This window comes from Oncorhynchus nerka, linkage group LG13 (assembly GCF_034236695.1).
Source record: "Oncorhynchus nerka isolate Pitt River linkage group LG13, Oner_Uvic_2.0, whole genome shotgun sequence".
NCBI lineage: Eukaryota > Metazoa > Chordata > Actinopteri > Salmoniformes > Salmonidae > Oncorhynchus > Oncorhynchus nerka.
In genome coordinates, this window is record NC_088408.1 from 44,990,592 (window position 1) to 45,016,285 (window position 25,694).

At 41.8% G+C, this 25,694-nt stretch overlaps 1 protein-coding gene across 1 annotated transcript in view; it reads left to right on the plus strand.

Moving 5' to 3' along the window:
• The window catches only part of LOC115139560 (glutamate receptor ionotropic, kainate 2), a 203,997-nt gene that overhangs the window by 157,702 nt on the left and 20,601 nt on the right, over positions 1–25,694 (plus strand). Inside the window, 3 exon segments of the mRNA XM_029677090.2 lie at positions 3,553–3,671; positions 7,949–8,166; positions 8,634–8,859. Coding sequence (XP_029532950.2) covers positions 3,553–3,671; positions 7,949–8,166; positions 8,634–8,859 — 563 coding nt within the window.

Below are 25,694 nucleotides of genomic sequence, written 5' to 3' on the forward strand. Positions count from 1 at the left end.
TAAACTCTCGACCCGCTCAACTACAGCCCCATCGATGTTAATGGGGGCCTGTTCAACTCTGCTTTTTCTGTAGTCCACGATCAGCTCCTTCGTCTTGCTCACATTGAGGGAGAGGTTGTTGTCCTGGTACCACACTGCAAGTTCTCTGACCTCCCTATTGACTGTCTCATCATTGTCGGTGATCAGGCATAACACTGTTGTTGTCAGCAAACTTAATGATGGTGCTGGAGTCATGTTTGGCCATGCAGTCTTGGGTGAACAGGGAGTACAGGAGGGGATTCAGTTCACACCCCCGAGGGGCCCCAGTGTTGAGGATCAGCATGGCAAAAGTGTTGTTGCCTACCCTTTCCACCTGGGGGTGGCCCGTCAGGAAGTCCAGGAACCAGTTGCAGAGGGAGGTGTTTAGTCCCAGGGTCTTTAGCTTAGGGATGAGCTTCGTGGGCACTATGGTGTTGAACGCTGAGCTGTAGTCAATGAACAGCATTCTCACATAGGTGTTCATTTTGTCCAGGTGGGAAAGGGCCGTGTGGAGTGTGATTGAGATTACGTCATCTGTGGATCTGTTGGGGTGGTATGCAAATTGGAGTGGGGTCTATGGTATTCAGGATGCTGCTGTTGATGTGAGCCATGACCAGCCCTTCAAAGCACTTCACGGCTACAGATGTGAGTGCTACAAGGTGGTAGCCATTTAGGCATTTTACCTTCGCTTCCTTGGGCTCAGGGACTATGGTGGTCTGCTTGAAACATGTAGGTATTACAGACTCGGTCAGGGAGAGGTTGAAAATGTCAGTGAAGACCCTTGCCAGTTGGTCCGCGCATGCTTTGAGTACACGTCCAGGGAGTCCGTCCGGCTCCACGGCTTTGTGAATGTTGACCTGTTTAAAGGTCTTGCTCACATCAGCTACCGGGAGCATTGTCACACAGTCATCCAGAACAGCTGGTGCTCCCATACATGCTTCAGTGCTGCTTGCCTCGAAGCGAGTATAAAAGGCATTTAGCTTGTCTGGCAGGCTCGTGTCACTGGGCAACTCGCGTCACTGGGTTTCCCTTTGTAGTCTGTAATAGTTTTCATGCCCTGTCACATCCGACGAGCATCAGAGCCGGTGTAGTAGGATTCAATCTTAATCCTGTATTGACTCTTTGCCTGTTTGATGGTTCATCTGAGGGCATAGCGTGATTCCTTATTAGCGTCCGGATTAGTCTCCCGCTCCTTGAATGCGGCAGCTCTAGACTTTAGCTCGATGCAGATGTTGCCTGTAATCCATGGTTTCTGGTTGGAATATGTTCGTACGGTCAATGTGGGGATGACGACGTCGATGCAAAAAAGAAAAAGACGCACCTCTCGTATTACTAAGACGTAGTTTAGAGAAACCTCACAGAGAACCCTCACGCACACAATCGGTTCCTTTCACACACACAGTTTCACACTGTCACACAATGTTACACACCGCACTACAGGGGACATTGAGCGGTGCATGGTCTCTGGCGTTTAGAAGTAGACAGAGCTCATTGACATTCCGGACAATCAGGCGGCCCGATGGGGCCGAGTAAGTCCAGAGAAGTGGAGTGTATATGGAGCAGCAGTAAAGAAAAGGCTAAATTATACACATCCCAAATATAGTGCACTACTTTTGAACATAAAGCTCTGGTCAAAAGTTGTGCACTATTTAGGGAACATGGTTCCATTTGGAATGCATCCACGTACCATCCACGTGGTAAGTGTTCATGATGATTTTAATAAAAGAAAGCACTGAACACTGAATCAAAACAATAAACGATGACGTGAAATACAAAACTGAAACAGTACCGTGTGGCCCAAACACTCACACGGAAACAAACACCCACAAACCAAAAGTGAAACCCAGGCTACCTAAGTATGATTCTCAATCAGGGACAACAATTGACAGCTGCCTCTGATTGAGAACCATACTAGGCCGACTCAAAAACCAACATAGAAAAACAAACAGACTGCCCACCCCAACTCACGCCCTGACCATACTAAAACAAATACAAGAACAAAGGAACTAAGATCAGAATGTGACATCCTCTTTGTGTAATAAACATTTTTTATACAGAGAACCATAAACACTTGGCAAAGTAATTCTGATTACAGTTTACAATGTATGCTAATCAGGGATGTAGTGGTAAACACAAAGGTTGGTAAATGCTCAACAACATTAATCCAAACAACACTAACTTGGTGTAAAAGGTGCATAAACTATTTTTTACATGCATTTACCCTCCGTTACTTCCCTGATCCTATTCATGGAAGCAAACAGCATAGCCTAGTATATATATCAATGTCAAACATCAGTTACTACTAGGAATTTATTCTGAAACAATGAGCAGGACATTGGCTGTGTGTTCCAATGTCTATACTGTCATACCACTTAGAGTACATTCATTCTAGAGGTAGTATGGAGATTCGAACAAAGCCCTGATGTTTTTTTCAAATCCCCAGCCCCATGGGTGTCTATAGCTCTCTGTATGTTTGATGTTGTGTAGGTGACGATTGCCACTATCACGTTTAAGGTAAGACCCAGGTGCAGACAGTGTCAATATAACAAAAGTGTATTATTCGAACAGGGGTGGGCAAAAGGACAGGCCAAGGGCAGGCAGAGGTCACTAATCCAGTGGAGGCGGTGGAGACAATCACAAAGACAGGTGAAACAGATCAGGCTGTGACAGTCAGCCTATTCGCATCTGCCCCAAAAATTATACAAATATGAGCCGGGTGCTCTGCTCTTCCCTCCACTCCTCTAGCACAAACTCAATCAGGTTCTGATGCTTAATGCTAACCCAGTTGCCCACTGCTAATGTGACTCCACTCTCACTTAAGATATTAAATGAGGAATATCCCTAGTCAACCTTGGGGGGCACAGAAGCAAGAAGGGAGAGAGGGAGGGAGGCAGTGATGGGGAGGAAAATGGGAGAGGGTGAGTTAGGCAATGGAGGGGGAGGAGGATTAGACATGCACAAGGAAGTCTATGGATGGAAGAAGGCATATTGGCTGAATTTGGGAGGGGTGATGGGGTCTCAAACCACCAGGGGGGAATCAGAAAGGATCCTCCAGTCGATAAATCTCAATGAGCTCCAAAGATGATCAGGGATGGGGACGTTCTCTCCAGTGACAATGTTATTCCACTCCATCGATTGGGCCTCTCACAACAAACTGAAAGCATTTGAATACGTCAATATGTTGGGGGAAATGATTTGTGTTTGGTCTCGAGAGGAGCGAGGGACCCAGAGGGCATAGTAGAGGATCATATGAGCTTCTATTGTTTTGGTCGCCTTACAATAAATCCATTTTCACATGTTTTTGTTTGTTTAGGGAAGCTCGAACGTTGTTTGTTTTTTAATGTAAAGGTATTGTGTGTGTGTTCTATTGGACAGATTGTCGAAGGAGATGGGGTGTGTGTCAAAAGCAGTCGGCCGGATTTGAACCCATGCCGACACCGACAGATGTGTAGGCACTAACCACTAGACCATCCTGGCCATGAATGTTATTTTGTTTGTTTGATCTTAGTGTCTTGTTTGCTCTCTCCACCACAGGTTCAGCCCATACGAGTGGTACAACCCCCATCCGTGCAACCCAGAATCGGACGTGGTGGAAAACAATTTTACGTTGCTCAATAGTTTCTGGTTCGGCATCGGGGCTCTCATGCAGCAAGGTAGTTGCCTCAGCCTGCGTGTCCCACTCTCTCTGGGGTCCAAGGTTTTAGGCCAGGCTCCGGGCGACACAGGGGCCTCTGGGTGTGTGCTGCATGGTGGAAAAGTTATGAAGCATCTATATAGGGCTTAGAAAGGGTTTATGAAGGCACCATTTTACCTTAAAAGTTGTAGTTGGGTTAAAGTGGGAACAAGAATAATGTTGCTACCTCGTTTTCTGGTCGAAATGAATGTACAGAGGAAGCTGGAGAGGAAAATATACTGAACAAAAAAAGAAATGCAACATGTCAAGTGTTGGTCCCATGTTTCATGAGCGGAAATAAAAGATCACAGAAATTGACCATACACACAAAGCTTATTTCTCTCAAATTTTGTGCTCAAATTTGTTTATATCCCTGTTGGTGAGCATTTCTCCTATCCCAAGATAGGCTAATTTACATTATTTGAGTCAATTGGAGGTGTACCTGTGGATGAAATTCAAGGCCTACCTTCAAACTCAGTGCCTCTTTGCATGACATCATGGGAAAATCGAAATAAATCACCAAGACCTCAGAAAAACAATTGTAGACCTCCACAAGTCTGGTTCATCCTTGGGAGCAACTTCCAAATGCCTGAAGGTACCATGTTCATCTGTACAAACAATAGTATGCAAGTATAAACACCATGGGACCACGCAGCCATCATACTGCTCAGGAAGGAGACGCGTTCTGTCTTCTAGAGAAGAACATACTGTCTTCTAGAGATGACATCTGATGAATCTGTGGGTGTGCAAGACTGAAGAATTTCTGCACAAACTGTCAGAAACCGTCTCAGGGAAGTTCATCTGTGTGCTTGTCATCCTCACCAGGGTCTTGACTGCAGTTCAGCGTTGTAACTGACTTCAGTGGGAAAATGCTTACCTTCAATGGCCACTGGCACACTGGAGAAGTGCGCTCTTCACGGATGACTCCCGATTTCAACTGTACCGGGCAGAGGACATGGCGTCTTGTGAGCGAGTGATGTGCTGATGTCAACATTGTGAACAGAGTGTCCCATGGTAGTGGTGGGGTTATGTTATGGGCAGGCATAAACTATGGACAATGAACACAATTGCATTTTATCGATGGCAATGTGAATGCACAGAGATATCGTGACGAGGTCCTGAGGCTCATTGTCGTGCCATTCATCCGCCACCATCACCTCATGTTTCAGCATGATAATGTCGCAAGGATCTGTACACAATTCCTGGAAGCTGAACATGTCCCAGTTATTTCCGGGCCTGCATACTCACCAGACATGTCACCCATTGAGCATGTTTGGGTTGCCCTGGATCGCTGTGTATGACAGCGTGTTCCAGTTCCCGCCAATATCCAGCAACTTCGCACAGCCATTGAAGAGGAGTGGGACAACATTCCACAGGCCACAATCAACAGCTGATCAACTATATGGGAAGGAGATGTGTCACGCTGCATAAGGCAAATGGTGCTCACACCAGATACTGACTGGTTTTCTGATCCACGGCCCGACCTTTTTTTTAAGTATCTTAGACAAACATATTCATATTGGTATGCCCATTAATGTAAAATGCATAGATTAGGGCCTAATGAATTTATTTCAATTGACATTTCCTTATGTGAACTGTAACTCAGTCAAATTTTTGGCATGTTGCATTTATATAATTGCTCAGTGTATATTATTTCAAATTATTATTATTTTGCATATTTTGTGCTAAGTTATTGTTACAGTGAAGGTCTCTTTTAGCGTTACAGCAACTGAATTAACATAAAAGTTAGAGTCCTTAATGGAGTAGTAACTTTGAGTAGCTACTGTAACAGCTATTTCCATTTAGATTGGTTCCTCTATTCTTATAAGATAATTGCAGAGAAATTAATTTACTATACAGTTCAAGTCAGAAGTTTACGCACACTTAGGCTGGAGTCATTAAAACGTGTTTTTCAACCACTCCACAAAGTCTTGTTAACAAACTATAGTTTTGGCAAGTCGCTTAGGACATCTACTTTGTTCATGACACGTCATTCCAACAATTGTTTAGACACATTATTTCACACATAATTCACTGTATCACAATTCCAGTGGGTCAGAAGTTTACATATACACTTAGTTGACTGTGCCTTTAAACAGCTTGGAAAATTACAGAATTATTTCATGGCTTTAGAAGCTTCTCAATGCCTCTTTGCTTGACATCATGGGAAAATATAAATCAATCAGCCAAGAACTCAGAAAAACAATTGTAGACCTCCACAAGTCTGGTTCATCCTTGGGAGCAATTTCCAAATGCCTGAAGGTACCAGATTCATCTGTACAAACAATAGTATGGAAGTATAAACACCATGGGACCACGCAGCCGTCATACTGCTCAGGAAGGAGATGCGTTCTGTCTTCGAGAGATGAACGTACTTTGGTGCGAAAAGTGTAAATCAATCCCAGAATAACAGCAAAGAACCTTGTGAAGATGCTGCAGGAAAGTACATAAGTATCTATAGCCACAATAAAACGAGTCCTATAACGACATAACCTGAAAGGACGCTCAGCCAGGAAGAAGCCACTGCTCCAAACCGCCATAATAAAGTTTGCGATGGCACATGGGGACAAAGATTGTACTTTTTGGAGAAAAAAAAAATAGATCTGTTGTGTCATAATGACCATTGTTATCTTTGGAGGAAAAAGGGGGAGGTTTGCAAGCTGAAGAACACCATCCCAACCGTGAAACACGGGGGTGGCAGCATCATGTTGTGGGGGTGCTTTGCTGCAGGAGGGACTGGTGCAATTCTCAAAATAGATGGCTACATGAGGCAGGAAAATTATGTGGATATATTGAAGCAACATCTCAAGACATTAGTCAGGAAGTTAAAGTTTGGTTGCAAATGGGTCTTCCAAATGGACAATGACCTCAAGCATACTTCCAAAGTTGTGGCAAAATGGCTTAAGGACAACAAAGTCAAGGTATTGGAGTGGCCATCACGAAAGCCCTGACCTCAATCCTATAGAACATTTGTGGGGAGAACTGAAAAAGCGTGTGCGAGCAAGGAGGCCTCTAAACCTGACTCAGTTACACCAGCTCTCCAAAATTCACCCAACTTATTGTGGGATACTTGTGGAAGGCTACCCAAAATGTTTGACCCAATTTAAACAATTTAAATTCAATGCTACCAAATACTAATTGAGTATATGTAAACTTCTGACCCACTGGGAATGTGATGGAAGAAATAACAGCTGAAATGAATCATTCTCTACTATTATTCGGACATTAGTGATCCTAACTGACCTAAAACAGGGGTTTTTACTAGGATTAAATGTCAATAATTAATATTTGGCTAAGGTGTATGTAAACTTCCGACTTCAACTGTATATAGATTAAGTGGGGTTGCATTGCAACCCTCCCCCCAGTATAAAACAAAATGAGAATAATTGGTAAGGGTCTCGGTGTAACATATACCCTTCTCATATGACTGAGCAGAGTCTGTGCTGGCCTGGTTACGCATCCAACATAGTTGCTGGAACCATGCTGAAAAGGACACAGTGACAGGAAACTATCAAAACATGTTTGGGTGAGCATGATAGTGTGAAAAGGAGAATGACGAACCAGTGAACTATCCTTTAGGTATAACTTATCTCTTACCAACTAGCCATGCTGCACTTATTCAACAAGAACAGCTTTGTCAGGTGCCACTACCCAGAGTCCTCTCCCCATTGCCCGCAACAAATCAGTGCCCATAGAGTAGTGGGACATGGGGTCAGGATGTGAGGTTACCTTGGGTACATGACAGTCAGACCCAACTGGGTTGTCAGTTTCCACTAAAGTTTTTATTTTGAAATGTAAACGTGTAACTTTAAAGAAGTGACTGATCTGTGTTGACGGACGGTAAGTTAATTGAGTATACCTTTAAGACCAGTTTCCTGCACCCAGATAAATCCTATTTTAAGGATGTGTAAAACGCTCTGTCAATGGATATTCACCATTCAACATGCTTTTTAGTTTAGGAGTAGGTTGAATCTGGGTCCGTGAAACCAACCCCCTACTGTCCAACTCCCAATACATAATGGAGCGTCTTAAGTACAACACATAGCAACCTTTCTTACTAATCGACGGACAGTCCCAGTGGCCTGGATTCAAGTCCCACTCAGGCTACTCCGGATGATCCACAGAGCATAATATCACCCCTCACTAAGTCCTTTGTGGATGCTGCCTATGTAGACATCTTCTCCATACACCCTTGCTGTAACTTCTGGAATTCTATCTCTTCACTCCCTTCACCCCTATCCTCCCTTCTGTACCCAGGCTCAGAGCTCATGCCTAAGGCCCTGTCCACCCGGATCGTGGGGGGCATCTGGTGGTTCTTCACCCTCATTATCATCTCCTCCTACACGGCCAACCTGGCTGCCTTCCTCACCGTGGAGCGCATGGAGTCACCCATCGACTCGGCCGATGACCTGGCCAAACAGACCAAGATCCTGTACGGAGTGGTGGAGGATGGATCTACCATGACCTTTTTCAAGGTAGCTAGCAAACCATTGGGCTCACTGGGATAAGTGGTCATCTGCGGTGTTGTGGTTGTGGGTTTTACTCAAATAGCGACCTGCTGTAGGGAAAGACAGCAAGAAAATATAATAAACCCCTCTGTTCAAGGTACTTAAAAAGTATTGGCCATGTATAATCTCCACCGGGCACGGCCAAAAGAGGACTGGCTACCCCTCTGATTCTGGTTTCTTCCGAGGCTCCTGCCTTTCTAGGGAGTATTTCCTAGCCACCGTGCTTCTACAACTGCATTGCCTGCTCTTTTGGGTGTTAGGCTGAGTTTCTGTATAAGCACTTTGTGACATCTGCTGATGTAAAAATGGCTTTATAAATCAATTTTATTGATTGATTGACACTGGAAAGGCCAATGCTATATGAACCAAATCAATTCTTATTAGAAGAGGTGGATTTCATTAATCTTCCTTTTCTTCCCCCGGTGGTTTGACAGAAGACGAAGATCTCCACTTACGACAAGATGTGGGAGTTCATGAACAGCCGGCGAACGTCTGTGATTGTGAAAAACATAGAGGCGGGCATCCAGCGCGTGCTCACCTCCGACTACGCTTTCCTCATGGAGTCCACAACCATTGAGTTTGTTACCCAGCGCAACTGCAACCTTACCCAGATAGGGGGCCTCATCGACTCCAAGGCCTACGGAGTGGGAACACCCATGGGTAACGCATATTGTCCTTATAGTCTGTATCGTCTATGTCGCACATATCGCTATTATCACCTATATCGCTTATTGTCGACACCATTCATATCTCCTGAATCACCCATAACTCCTATCACCCATATCTCCTATATTGCCCATGTTGACCATATCGCCCATCACCCATTTCACGTTCTACCTGTCAATGACCATGTATATCAAGGCAAGCAGATAAAGGTTGGAGTTTGGAGGTTTGAGACAGATATGGGTAATGTACTGTATGCATACTTGAAAGGGTAGAATAATGAATTGTTATGACTGAGTTTGGGAGGTAAGGGTTCAAGTGAAGGGGAAATGGAAATGGACAATAATATTTATAGGAATTTTACACTGAATCTAGTATTTCCGCACACATTAAGACAATTGTACAGATTGACATTTGAAAATACCATGCCTGACATAGATAGCTACAGGATCACTAATCAGTTTTTTCTCTGGCATTTCAGTTGGTATGTGTAAAAACTGTTCCACTTTACACATACAGTGCATCATAATACACCAGACATACCCAGCCTTTTGTGTTGGGGCAACATTTTTGCCTGGCATATAAAGATTATGTACCACAGAGGAGGTTCTGGTTCTGTATTCCTGGAGCATCTCAGAGTATGATTGCTGATCTAAGATCAGTTTTAACTTTTGGAAAGTAATGAACAAGATCACATGGAAAGGGGGTACCAAATTCTAGATCAGCACTCCTACTCTGTCGATTTATACGTACGGCCCATAATGTACAGTGCCTTTGGAAGTTATTCAGACCCCTTGACTTTTTCCACATTTTGTTACGTTACCGCCTTATTCTAAAAATGGATTAAATATAGCTTTTTTTCTCAGCAATCTTCACACAATACCCCATAATGACAAAGGGAAAACAGTTTTGCAGAAATGTTTCCGAATTTATTGCAAATAAAAAAACGGAAATACTTTATTCAGATGCTTCGCAATGAAACTCTAAATTGAGCTCAGGTGCATCCTGGTTCCATTGATCATCCTTGATGTTTCTACAACTTGATTGGTGTCCACCTATGGTAAATTCAATTGATTGGACATTTTTTGGAAAGGCACATACAGTTGAAGTCGGAAGTTTACATACACTTAGGTTGGAGTCATTAAAACTCGTTTTTCAACCACTCCACAAATTTCTTGTTAACAAATTCGAGTTTTGGCAAGTCGGTTAGGACATCTACTTTGTGCATGACACAAGTAATTTTTCCAAAAATTGTTTACAGACAGATTATTTCATTTATAATTCACTGTATCACAATTCCAGCGGGTCAGAAGTTTACATACACTAAGTTGACTGTGCCTTTAAACAGCTTTGAAAATTCCCAAAAATGATGTCATGCACAGCCAGAAGAGGACTGGCCACCCCTCATAGCTTGGTTCCTCTCTAGGTTTCTTCCTAGGTTCTGGCCTTTTCTAGGGAGTTTCTCCTAGCCACCGTGCTTCTACACCTGCATTGCTTGCTGTTGGGGGTTTTAGGCTGGGTTTCTGTACAGCACTTTGCGACATCGTCTGATGTAAGAAGGGCTTTATAAATACATTTGATTTGATAACAAAATGTGGGAAAAATCAAGGGGTTTGAATACTTTCCGAAGGCCCTGTATATGCTGTGTCAGATCTCATGGACTCCAGGGGAAACGGGCGGGAAAGCTGTTGCTGGTGTTTTCTAATCCCAGTGTCACTGGGATTATTGTGTTCATGATGGGGCCGCAGAGACCACTGCTATCCCTGGGGCTCGATCCCATAGGGTGATGCACAATTGGCCCAGCGCCGTCTGGGTTAGGGGAGGGTTTGGCCAGAGGGCTTTCCTTGGCTCTATCGACTCCTTGTGGCGGGCCGGGTGCTTGCAAGCTGTCATCAGTCAAAGATTTTTCTTTCGACACATTGGTGCGGCTATCTTCCTGGTTAAGCGAGCAGTTTATTATGAAGCAGCATGGCTTGGTGGGTCATGTTTTGGAGGACACGTATCTCAACCTTCGCCTCTCCCGACCCCATTGCAGAGTTACAGTGATGAGAAAAATTGGGTAAAATGACAAAATAATCATTTAAAAAAGGAATTCCATCGCACACATTGCTAAATTATCTCCTATTGAATGTGACATGTTTTTTCTTCTATATATCTATTAATAAAGGTTAAATATTAGCTTTTTTAAGTGAAATATTAGCTTTTGTCTGAAGCCGAAAAAAGACAGGAAATTCAAAAGCTCATTTGACCTAACAAGGCTTTCATCTTTAGCAGTTTGAACTACTGCTCGAGTACTGTAGCTTTACTGATCTACTGTACTTCAACAGATGTACTCACATTGGATGTGTTGATTAGGATTCAAACCTTCTATCAAATGGCCGAATACATGCTTTTAGAGTAGGTTTACCCCAATAATGTACTTGTAATGTAAACATATTTCAATCCCACTCCACTCATTTAAACGTTATGGGGACGTTTTCCCAGACACAGATTAAACCTCATTCTGGACAAAAAATCCAGATCAATGGAAAATCTAAATTATTTAGGGTCCAAGACTAGGTGTAATCTGTGTCTGCAAAACAGCTCCTTTACCCGACATTTGACCAAGCCTAATACATAAGCCTACTGAGACAAGGTAGTTGACAGCATTTGTACATACAGTATTTTGAAGCTATACATGGTTTATGTTCTTGTTATAAACAATGGAGTAATGCAACCTTATATTTTGGGTTATGATAGGGTAAGACAGTGTAATGGGTGCGTGTTGGTGGCAGGGAAGTCAGGAGCAGGAGAATCGAACTTGGTATAAATGGAGTGGTTTAATAAACTTAACGAAACTCCAAAACCAAAATTACAGAATAAATAAAAAAGTGGGTACAAAACCCGTTGCGCACCAACACATAATACATAAACATACAATCAAACAATCTCCGACAAGGACAAGAGTTGTAAACAGGTTTAAATACACAACGTGTTCCAACCAATCGAAAATGAAAAATGGATCAGTGACGTCGACCACCGAACACCGCCCGAACAAGGAGAGGGACCGCCCGAACAAGGAGAGGGACCGTGTTGGCTTTGTTGTTGTTTGAACTGCAGATTGATCCTTGAAGAATCAATGGGTATATCAAGCTTAGGAACGTTGAACAGAATCCCAGATTGCGTGTGTCTTACATAAAGACATGTTTACATTAACTGGTACATTGATGGTGTAAACCTACTCTAAGAGTATGTATTAAGCTGTTTGAGAGAAGGTTGAATCCTAATCAACCCATCCAATATGAGTCCATCTGTTGTTGAAGTAAAGCTACAGTACTCTAGCAGTAGTCAAGCTGCTTATAATGAAAGCCGTGTTAGTGCATAGTTCAAATTAGCTTTTGAATTGCCTGTCTTTTTTTCGACTTCAAACAAAAGCTTATATTTCACTTAAAACATAGTTTTTTTGTATTCATTTGCATAATAGTCCTGCCACCAAACATTATTACTATGCATTCTAACTATTTGAAATTGCAGTGGTGTAAAATACTTAAGTAAAAATACTTCAAATCAAAGTTTATTTGTCATGTGCGTAACCAGGTAGGCAAGTTGAGAACAAGTTCTCATTTACAATTGCGACCTGGCCAGTCAATAATACAGTAGAAAAATAAGTCTATATACAATGTGAGCAAATGAGGTGAGATAAGGGAGGTAAAGGCAAAAAAAGGTCATGGTGGCGAAGTAAATACAATATAGCAAATAAAACACTGGAATGGTTGATTTGCAGTGGAAGAATGTGCAAAGTAGATATAGAAATTATGGGTTGCAAAGGAACAAAATAAATAAATAAATACAGTAGGGAAGAGGTAGTTGTTTGGGCTAAATTATAGCTGGGCTATGTACAGGACCTGTGAGCTGCACTGACAGCTGGTGCTTAAAGCTAGGGAGGGGGATAAATGTTTCCAGTTTCAGAGATTGTTGTAGTTCGTTCCATTCATTGGCAGCAGAGAACTAGGAGGAGAGGCGGCCAAAGGAAGAATTGGTTTTGGGGGTGACCAGAGAAATATACCTGCTGGAGCGCGTGCTACAGGTGGGTGCTGCTATTGTGACCAGCGAGCTGAGATAAGGGGGCACTTTACCTAGCAGGGTCTTGTAGATGACCTGGAGCCAGTGGGTTTGGCGTCGAGTATGAAGCGAGGGCCAGCCAACGATCGTACAGGTCGCAGTGTTGGGTAGTATATGGGGCTTTGGTGACAAAACGGATGGCACTGTGATAGACTGCATCCAATTTATTGAGTAGGGTATTGGAGGCTATTTTGTAAATTACATCGTCGAGAATTGGTAGGATGGTCAGTTTTACAGGGGTATGTTTGGCAGCATGAGTGAAGGATGCTTTGTTGCGAAATAGGAAGCCAATTCTAAATTTAACTTTGGATTGGAGATGTTTGATGTGAGTCTGGAAGGAGAGTTTACAGTCTAACCAGACATCTATGTATTTGTAGTTGTCCACATATTCTAAGTCAGAGCCGTCCAGAGTAGTGATGTTGGACAGGCGGGCAGGTGCAGGCAGCGATCGGTTGAAGAGCATGCATTTAGTTTTACTTGTATTTAAGAGCAATTGGAGGCCACGGAAGGAGAGTTGTATGGCATTGAAGCTCGCCTGGAGTGTTGTTAACACAGTGTCCAAAGAAGGGCCAGAAGTATACAGAATGGTGTCGTATGTGTAGAGGTGGATCAGAGACTCCATCAGCAAGAGCAACATCATTGATGTATACAGAGAAGAGAGTTGGTCCAAGAATTGAACCCTGTGGCACCCCCATAGAGGCTGTCAGAGGCCCGGACAACAGACCCTCTGATTTGACACACTGAACTCTGTCAGAGAAGTAGTTGGTGAACCAGGCGAGGCAATCATTTGAGAAACCAAGGCTGTCGAGTCTGCCGATGAGGATGTGGTGATTGACAGAGTCGAAAGCCTTGGCCATGTCAATGAATACGGCTGCACAGTATTGTTTCTTAACGATGGCGGTTAAGATATCGTTTAGTACCTTGAGCGTGGCTGAGGTGCACTCGTGATTGCACAGCGGAGAAGGTACGGTGGAATTCGAAATGGTCAGTGATCTGTTTATTAACTTGGCTTTCGAAGACTTTAGATGGGCAGGATGGATATCGGTCTGTAACAGTTTGGGTCTCGGGTGTCACCCCCTTTGAAGAGGGGGATGACCGCAGTAGCTTTCCAATCTTTAGGGATCTCGGACGATACGAAAGAGAGGTTGAACAGGCTGGTAATAGGGGTTGCAATAATAGTTTTAGAAAGAGAGGGTCCAGATTATCTAGCCCAGCTGATTTGTACGGGTCCAGGTTTTGCAGCTCTTTCAGAACATCTGCTGTCTGGATTTGGGTGAGCGAGAAGCTGGGGAGCCTAGGGCGAGTAGCTGCGGGGGAGGCGGAGCTGTTGGCCGGGGTTGGAGTAGCCAGGATGAAGGCATGGCCAGCCGTTGAGAAATGCTTGTTGAAATTTTCAGTGGTGACCGTGTTACCTAGCCTCAGCAGCTGGGAGGAGGTGCTCTTGTTCTCCATGGACTTTTTGGAGTTAGAGCGACAGGATGATAATTTCTGCTTGAAAAAGCTAGCCTTTGCTTTACTGACTGTAATGGTTCCTGACTTCCCTGAACAGTTGCATATCGTGGGGACTATTCGAATCTATGGCAGTCCGCCACAGGATGTTTTTGTGCTGGTCAAGGGCAGTCAGGTCTGGAGTGAACCAAGGACTATATCTGTTCTTAGTTCTGCAGTTTGTGAACGGGGCATGCTTATCTAAGATGGTGAGGAAATTACTTTTAAAGAAAGACCAGGCATCCTCGACTGACGGGATGAGGTCAATATCCTTCCAGGATACCCGGGCCAGGTCGATTAGAAAGGCCTGCTCGCAGAAGTGTTTTAGGGAGCGTTTGACAGTGATGAGGGGTGGTCGTTTGACCGCGGATACAGGCAATGAGGCAGTGATCGCTGAGATCCTGATTGAAAACAGCGGAGGTGTATTTGGAGGGCAAGTTGGTCAGGATAATGTCTATGAGGGTGCCCATGTTTATGGATTTAGGGTTGTACCTGGTGAGTTCCTTGATGATTTGTGTGAGATTGAGGGCATCAAGCTTAGATTGTAGGACTGCCGGGGGGGGGGGGGAGCATATCCCAGTTTAGGTCACCTAACAGTACGAACTCTGAAGCTAGATGGGGAGCGATCAATTCACAAATGGTGTCCAGGGCACAGCTGGGAGCGGAGGGGGGTCGATAGCAGACGGCAACAATGAGAGACTTATTTCTGGAGAGGGTCATTTTTAACCTGTTGTAACTGTTGTGTGGCATGCACCTCTAACGTTGGTTGCGGACCAACATAATACCATAGAAAAAGAAGATTAGGACATCTTCAGAGATTTTATTATTGTACCAGTGTTGAATATCCAAACTAAAATAGCTAACTAGCTGTTTTATTGAGATAATAATTATTTAAGGTAAAAATGTGTTGCTTTGTTTGTCGCTGGGTACTGACGTTGTATTGCCGATATTAGCGGACACATGAGCTAACAAATTAGCTATCTAGCTAACTATCTAACTAGCTAATGTTAGGTCACAGACAACTTGTCTAACTACCTAGCTAGTTTGTTAGTTATCTAGCTAGCTAGGCCTGGTTTCCCAAAAGCATCTTAAGGCTAAATTCACTGTTAGAACCTTTGTTGCATCGTCGTTAGATCTTCGAGCTGTTTCCCATAACCATCGTTGATGGAGATCGTCTGTGTTTAAAGTGATGCTAAAGATGCTAATGAAAACGTGAATTATTTAGCGACTGCCTCAGACCACTCGTAAAACAGCTAAGTACATCGTTAGCTAGATTTTTTTGCCCAGCCGCATCACTTTAAACACACAAGATCTCCACCAAACTTCAGAATGAATGTGACAGTAGCTATGTTTCCATTAACTTGTCCAGTACATTTTTTTGTAGACACTTATAACATTGGAATAGATCATGTAGGGTGTGTTTACAAAAAATGTTTAATGACAGCGTAGAATGTAGTGGCTGAAGATTCAATAATCAATTTATGCAAATTGCTCATTAATACATTGGCAACAGCATATATGCCCTCCAACCAGGAGGGCTGTTTTCATGTGTTTCATGTCACAGGTAGCCGTTGAAAGCCAGCATGGATAGAATGCAATAATTGACAAATATTTGCCATGTTCTAATAATTCTCATGGGCCAACGTATTGCCACTGATCTAGAGCCCATGAGCATAAACAATCAGCTGCCTAGGCTAGTTCGTGCCGATGGTGGAAATTGCAACCAGAAAAACATGGCGGATCAATTAAAGCATTCTTGAATGTCAGGACAATCTTTGTCCTGCAAAGAAAAGGTTTTATGGTAGGCATTTAGAATTAAATATAGAGTGGAGCTTACGTGATGACATTATGATGTCTTCAAAAGTATTCAGCAATCACAATTATTAGGAAAACACCATTTCCATCCTTTTTTTGTGTTAAAAAACCCACCGTTGAATGGATACAAATGTTGTCTATCTTTAGAACATGTCTCCTACACCTGCCGTTTAGATAACACATTTAGAAGATATCTCCTACACCTGCCGTTTCCATTACACATTTAGAACATTTCTCCTAACACCTGCCGTTTCCATTACACATTTAGAACATTTCTCCTACCCCTGCCGTTTCCATTACACATTTAGAACATTTCTCCTACACCTGCTTTTTGGATTACACATTTAGAACATTTCTCCTACACCTGCCTTTTAGATTACACATTTAGAACATTTCTCCTACACCTGCCGTTTAGATTACACATTTAGAACATTTCTCGTAACACCTGCCGTTTCCATTACACATTTAGAACATTTCTCCTACACCTGCCGTTTCCATTACACATTTAGAACATTTCTCCTACACCTGCCGTTTAGATTACACATTTAGAACATTTCTCGTAACACCTGCCGTTTCCATTACACATTTAGAACATTTCTCCTACACCTGCTGTTTCCATTACACATTTAGAACATTTCTCCTACACCTGCCATTTCCATTACACATTTAGAACATTTCTCCTACACCTGCCGTTTCCATTACACATTTAGAACATTTCTCCTACACCTGCCGTTTAGATTACACATTTAGAACATTTCTCCTACACCTGCCGTTTCCATTACACATTTAGAACATTTCTCCTACACCTGCTGTTTCCATTACACATTTAGAACATTTCTCCTACACCTGCCGTTTCCATTACACATTTAGAACATTTCTCCTACGCCTGCCGTTTCCATTACACATTTAGAACATTTCTCCTACGCCTGCCGTTTCCATGACACATTTAGACCATTTCTCCTACCACTGCCGTTTCCATTACACGTTTAGAACATTTCTCCTACACCTGCCGTTTCCATTACACATTTAGAACATTTCTCCTACACCTGCCGTTTCCATTACACATTTAGAACATTTCTCCTACACCTGCCGTTTCCATTACACATTTAGAACATTTCTCCTACACCTGCCGTTTAGATTACACATTTAGAACATTTCTCCTACACCTGCCGTTTAGATGACAAATTTAGAACATTTCTCCTACACCTGCCGTTTAGATTACACATTTAGAACATTTCTCCTACACCTGCCGTTTCCATTACACATTTAGAAAATTTCTCCTACGCCTGCCGTTTCCATTACACATTTAGAACATTTCTCCTACGCCTGCCGTTTCCATGACACATTTAGAACATTTCTCCTACACATTTAGAACATTTCTCCACACCTGCCGTTTCCATTACACATTTAGAACATTTCTCCTACACCTGCCGTTTCCATTACACATTTAGAACATTTCTCCTACACCTGCCGTTTCCATTACACATTTAGAACATTTCTCCTACACCTGCCGTTTAGAATACACATTTAGAACATTTCTCCTACACCTGCCGTTTCCATTACACATTTAGAACATTTCTCCTACACCTGCCGTTTCCATTACACATTTAGAACATTTCTCCTACACCTGCCGTTTAGATTACACATTTAGAACATTTCTCCTAACACCTCCCGTTTCCATTACACATTTAGAACATTTCTCCTACACCTGCCGTTTAGATGACAAATTTAGAACATTTCTCCTACACCTGCCGTTTCCATTACACATTTAGAACATTTCTCCTACACCTGCCGTTTAGATTACAACATTTAGAACATTTCTCCTAACACCTGCCGTTTCCATTACACATTTAGAACATTTTTTCTACACCTGCCGTTTAGATGACAAATTTAGAACATTTCTCCTACACCTGCCGTTTAGATTACACATTTAGAACATTTCTCCTACACCTGCCGTTTCCATTACACATTTAGAACATTTCTCCTACGCCTGCCGTTTCCATTACACATTTAGAACATTTCTCCTACGCCTGCCGTTTCCATGACACATTTAGAACATTTCTCCTACGCCTGCCGTTTCCATGACACATTTAGAACATTTCTCCTACACCTGCCGTTTCCATTACACATTTAGAACATTTCTCCTACACCTGCCGTTTCCATTACACATTTAGAACATTTCTCCTACACCTGCCGTTTCCATTACACATTTAGAACATTTCTCCTACACCTGCCGTTTCCATTACACATTTAGAACATTTCTCCTACACCTGCCGTTTAGAATACACATTTAGAACATTTCTCCTACACCTGCCGTTTCCATTACACATTTAGAACATTTCTCCTACACCTGCCGTTTCCATTACACATTTAGAACATTTCTCCTACACCTGCCGTTTAGATTACACATTTAGAACATTTCTCCTAACACCTCCCGTTTCCATTACACATTTAGAACATTTCTCCTACACCTGCCGTTTAGATGACAAATTTAGAACATTTCTCCTACACCTGCCGTTTAGATTACACATTTAGAACATTTCTCCTACACCTGCCGTTTCCATTACACATTTAGAACATTTCTCCTACACCTGCCGTTTAGATTACACATTTAGAACATTTCTCCTAACACCTGCCGTTTCCATTACACATTTAGAACATTTCTCCTACACCTGCCTTTTAGATTACACATTTAGAACATTTCTCCTAACACCTGCCGTTTCCATTACACATTTAGAAAATTTCTCCTACACCTGCCTTTTAGATTACACATTTAGAACATTTCTCCTACACCTGCCTTTTAGATTACACATTTAGAACATTTCTCCTACACCTGCCGTTTAGATTACACATTTAGAACATTTCTCGTAACACCTGCCGTTTCCATTACACATTTAGAACATTTCTCCTACACCTGCCTTTTAGATTACACATTTAGAACATTTCTCCTACACCTGCCGTTTAGATTAGACATTTAGAACATTTCTCCTACACCTGCCGTTTCCATTACACATTTAGAACATTTCTCCTACACCTGCCATTTCCATTACACATTTAGAACATTTCTCCTACACCTGCCGTTTCCATTACACATTTAGAACATTTCTCCTACACCTGCCGTTTCCATTACACATTTAGAACATTTCTCCTACACCTGCCGTTTCCATTACACATTTAGAACATTTTTCCTACACCTGCCGTTTCCATTACACATTTAGAACATTTCTCCTACACCTGCCATTTCCATTACACATTTAGAACATTTCTCATACACCTGCCGTTTCCATTACACATTTAGAACATTTCTCCTACACCTGCCGTTTAGATTACACATTTAGAACATTTCTCCTACACCTGCCGTTTCCATTACACATTTAGAACATTTCTCCTACACCTGCCGTTTCCATTACACATTTAGAACATTTCTCCTACACCTGCCGTTTCCATTACACATTTAGAACATTTCTCCTACACCTGCCGTTTCCATTACACATTTAGAACATTTCTCCTACACCTGCCGTTTAGATTACACATTTAGAACATTTCTCCTACACCTGCCGTTTCCATTACACATTTAGAACATTTCTCCTACACCTGCCGTTTCCATTACACATTTAGAACATTTCTCCTACACCTGCCGTTTCCATTACACATTTAGAACATTTCTCCTACGCCTGCCGTTTCCATTACACATTTAGAACATTTCTCCTACGCCTGCCGTTTCCATGACACATTTAGACCATTTCTCCTACCACTGCCGTTTCCATTACACGTTTAGAACATTTCTCCTACACCTGCCGTTTCCATTACACATTTAGAACATTTCTCCTACACCTGCCGTTTCCATTACACATTTAGAACATTTCTCCTACACCTGCCGTTTCCATTACACATTTAGAACATTTCTCCTACACCTGCCGTTTAGATTACACATTTAGAACATTTCTCCTAACACCTGCCGTTTCCATTACACATTTAGAAAATTTCTCCTACACCTGCCGTTTAGATGACAAATTTAGAACATTTCTCCTACACCTGCCGTTTAGATTACACATTTAGAACATTTCTCCTACACCTGCCGTTTCCATTACACATTTAGAAAATTTCTCCTACGCCTGCCGTTTCCATTACACATTTAGAACATTTCTCCTACGCCTGCCGTTTCCATGACACATTTAGAACATTTCTCCTACGCCTGCCGTTTCCATGACACATTTAGAACATTTCTCCTACACCTGCCGTTTCCATTACACATTTAGAACATTTCTCCTACACCTGCCGTTTCCATTACACATTTAGAACATTTCTCCTACACCTGCCGTTTCCATTACACATTTAGAACATTTCTCCTACACCTGCCGTTTCCATTACACATTTAGAACATTTCTCCTACACCTGCCGTTTAGAATACACATTTAGAACATTTCTCCTACACCTGCCGTTTCCATTACACATTTAGAACATTTCTCCTACACCTGCCGTTTCCATTACACATTTAGAACATTTCTCCTACACCTGCCGTTTAGATTACACATTTAGAACATTTCTCCTAACACCTCCCGTTTCCATTACACATTTAGAACATTTCTCCTACACCTGCCGTTTAGATGACAAATTTAGAACATTTCTCCTACACCTGCCGTTTCCATTACACATTTAGAACATTTCTCCTACACCTGCCGTTTAGATTACACATTTAGAACATTTCTCCTAACACCTGCCGTTTCCATTACACATTTAGAACATTTTTTCTACACCTGCCGTTTAGATGACAAATTTAGAACATTTCTCCTACACCTGCCGTTTAGATTACACATTTAGAACATTTCTCCTACACCTGCCGTTTCCATTACACATTTAGAACATTTCTCCTACGCCTGCCGTTTCCATTACACATTTAGAACATTTCTCCTACGCCTGCCGTTTCCATGACACATTTAGAACATTTCTCCTACGCCTGCCGTTTCCATGACACATTTAGAACATTTCTCCTACACCTGCCGTTTCCATTACACATTTAGAACATTTCTCCTACACCTGCCGTTTCCATTACACATTTAGAACATTTCTCCTACACCTGCCGTTTCCATTACACATTTAGAACATTTCTCCTACACCTGCCGTTTCCATTACACATTTAGAACATTTCTCCTACACCTGCCGTTTAGAATACACATTTAGAACATTTCTCCTACACCTGCCGTTTCCATTACACATTTAGAACATTTCTCCTACACCTGCCGTTTCCATTACACATTTAGAACATTTCTCCTACACCTGCCGTTTAGATTACACATTTAGAACATTTCTCCTAACACCTCCCGTTTCCATTACACATTTAGAACATTTCTCCTACACCTGCCGTTTAGATGACAAATTTAGAACATTTCTCCTACACCTGCCGTTTAGATTACACATTTAGAACATTTCTCCTACACCTGCCGTTTCCATTACACATTTAGAACATTTCTCCTACACCTGCCGTTTAGATTACACATTTAGAACATTTCTCCTAACACCTGCCGTTTCCATTACACATTTAGAACATTTCTCCTACACCTGCCTTTTAGATTACACATTTAGAACATTTCTCCTAACACCTGCCGTTTCCATTACACATTTAGAACATTTCTCCTACACCTGCCTTTTAGATTACACATTTAGAACATTTCTCCTACACCTGCCTTTTAGATTACACATTTAGAACATTTCTCCTACACCTGCCGTTTAGATTACACATTTAGAACATTTCTCGTAACACCTGCCGTTTCCATTACACATTTAGAACATTTCTCCTACACCTGCCTTTTAGATTACACATTTAGAATATTTCTCCTACACCTGCCGTTTAGATTAGACATTTAGAACATTTCTCCTACACCTGCCGTTTCCATTACACATTTAGAACATTTCTCCTACACCTGCCATTTCCATTACACATTTAGAACATTTCTCCTACACCTGCCGTTTCCATTACACATTTAGAACATTTCTCCTACACCTGCCGTTTCCATTACACATTTAGAACATTTCTCCTACACCTGCCGTTTCCATTACACATTTAGAACATTTCTCCTACACCTGCCGTTTCCATTACACATTTAGAACATTTCTCCTACACCTGCCGTTTCCATTACACATTTAGAACATTTCTCCTACACCTGCCGTTTCCATTACACATTTAGAACATTTCTCCTACACCTGCCGTTTAGATTACACATTTAGAACATTTCTCCTACACCTGCCGTTTCCATTACACATTTAGAACATTCTCCTACACCTGCCGTTTCCATTACACATTTAGAACATTTCTCCTACACCTGCCGTTTCCATTACACATTTAGAACATTTCTCCTACACCTGCCGTTTCCATTACACATTTAGAACATTTCTCCTACGCCTGCCGTTTCCATGACACATTTAGAACATTTCTCCTACCACTGCCGTTTCCATTACACATTTAGAACATTTCTCCTACACCTGCCGTTTCCATTACACATTTAGAACATTTCTAATACACCTGCCATTTCCATTACACATTTAGAACATTTCTCCTAACACCTGCCGTTTCCATTACACATTTAGAACATTTCTCCTAACACCTGCCGTTTCCATTACACATTTAGAACATTTCTCCTACACCTGCCGTTTCCATTACACATTTAGAACATTTCTCCTACACCTGCCGTTTCCATTACACATTTAGAACATTTCTCCTACACCTGCCGTTTCCATTACACATTTAGAACATTTCTCCTACACTTGCCGTTTCCATTACACATTTAGAACATTTCTCCTACACCTGCCGTTTCCATTACACATTTAGAACATTTCTCCTACACCTGCCGTTTCCATTACACATTTAGAACATTTCTCCTACACCTGCCGTTTCCATTACACATTTAGAACATTTCTCCTACACCTGCCGTTTCCATTACACATTTAGAACATTTCTCCTACACCTGCCGTTTCCATTACACATTTAGAACATTTCTCCTACACCTGCCTTTTAGATTACACATTTAGAACATTTCTCCTAACACCTGCCGTTTCCATTACACATTTAGAACATTTCTCCTACACCTGCCTTTTAGATTACACATTTAGAACATTTCTCCTACACCTGCCTTTTAGATTACACATTTAGAACATTTCTCCTACACCTGCCGTTTAGATTACACATTTAGAACATTTCTCGTAACACCTGCCGTTTCCATTACACATTTAGAACATTTCTCCTACACCTGCCGTTTAGATTAGACATTTAGAACATTTCTCCTACACCTGCCGTTTCCATTACACATTTAGAACATTTCTCCTACACCTGCCGTTTCCATTACACATTTAGAACATTTCTCCTACACCTGCCGTTTCCATTACACATTTAGAACATTTCTCCTACACCTGCCGTTTCCATGACACATTTAGAACATTTCTCCTACCACTGCCGTTTCCATTACACATTTAGAACATTTCTCCTACACCTGCCGTTTCCATTACACATTTAGAACATTTCTAATACACCTGCCATTTCCATTACACATTTAGAACATTTCTCCTAACACCTGCCGTTTCCATTACACATTTAGAACATTTCTCCTAACACCTGCCGTTTCCATTACACATTTAGAACATTTCTCCTACACCTGCCGTTTCCATTACACATTTAGAACATTTCTCCTACACCTGCCGTTTCCATTACACATTTAGAACATTTCTCCTACACCTGCCGTTTCCATTACACATTTAGAACATTTCTCCTACACTTGCCGTTTCCATTACACATTTAGAACATTTCTCCTACACCTGCCGTTTCCATTACACATTTAGAACATTTCTCCTACACCTGCCGTTTCCATTACACATTTAGAACATTTCTCCTACACCTGCCGTTTCCATTACACATTTAGAACATTTCTCCTACACCTGCCGTTTCCATTACACATTTAGAACATTTCTCCTACACCTGCCGTTTCCATTACACATTTAGAACATTTCTCCTACACCTGCCTTTTAGATTACACATTTAGAACATTTCTCCTAACACCTGCCGTTTCCATTACACATTTAGAACATTTCTCCTACACCTGCCTTTTAGATTACACATTTAGAACATTTCTCCTACACCTGCCTTTTAGATTACACATTTAGAACATTTCTCCTACACCTGCCGTTTAGATTACACATTTAGAACATTTCTCGTAACACCTGCCGTTTCCATTACACATTTAGAACATTTCTCCTACACCTGCCTTTTAGATTAGACATTTAGAACATTTCTCCTACACCTGCCGTTTCCATTACACATTTAGAACATTTCTCCTACACCTGCCGTTTCCATTACACATTTAGAACATTTCTCCTACACCTGCCGTTTCCATTACACATTTAGAACATTTCTCCTACACCTGCCGTTTCCATGACACATTTAGAACATTTCTCCTACACCTGCCGTTTCCATTACACATTTAGAACATTTCTCCTACGCCTGCCGTTTCCATGACACATTTAGAACATTTCTCCTACCACTGCCGTTTCCATTACACATTTAGAACATTTCTCCTACACCTGCCGTTTCCATTACACATTTAGAACATTTCTCCTACACCTGCCGTTTCCATTACACATTTAGAACATTTCTCCTACACCTGCCGTTTCCATTACACATTTAGAACATTTCTCCTACACCTGCCGTTTCCATTACACATTTAGAACATTTCTCCTACACCTGCCGTTTCCATTACACATTTAGAACATTTCTCCTACACCTGCCGTTTCCATTACACATTTAGAACATTTCTCCTACACCTGCCGTTTCCATTACACATTTAGAACATTTCTCCTACACCTGCCGTTTCCATTACACATTTAGAACATTTCTCCTACACCTGCCGTTTCCATTACACATTTAGAACATTTCTCCTACACCTGCCGTTTCCATTACACATTTAGAACATTTCTCCTACACCTGCCGTTTCCATTACACATTTAGAACATTTCTCCTACACCTGCCGTTTCCATTACAAATTTAGAACATTTCTCCTACACCTGCCGTTTCCATTACACATTTAGAACATTTCTCCTAACACCTGCCGTTTCCATTACACATTTAGAACATTTCTCCTAACACCTGCCGTTTCCATTACACATTTAGAACATTTCTCCTACACCTGCCGTTTCCATTACACATTTAGAACATTTCTCCTACACCTGCCGTTTCCATTACACATTTAGAACATTTCTCCTACACCTGCCGTTTCCATTACAAATTTAGAACATTTCTCCTACACCTGCCGTTTCCATTACACATTTAGAACATTTCTCCTAACACCTGCCGTTTCCATTACACATTTAGAACATTTCTCCTAACACCTGCCGTTTCCATTACACATTTAGAACATTTCTCCTACACCTGCCGTTTCCATTAC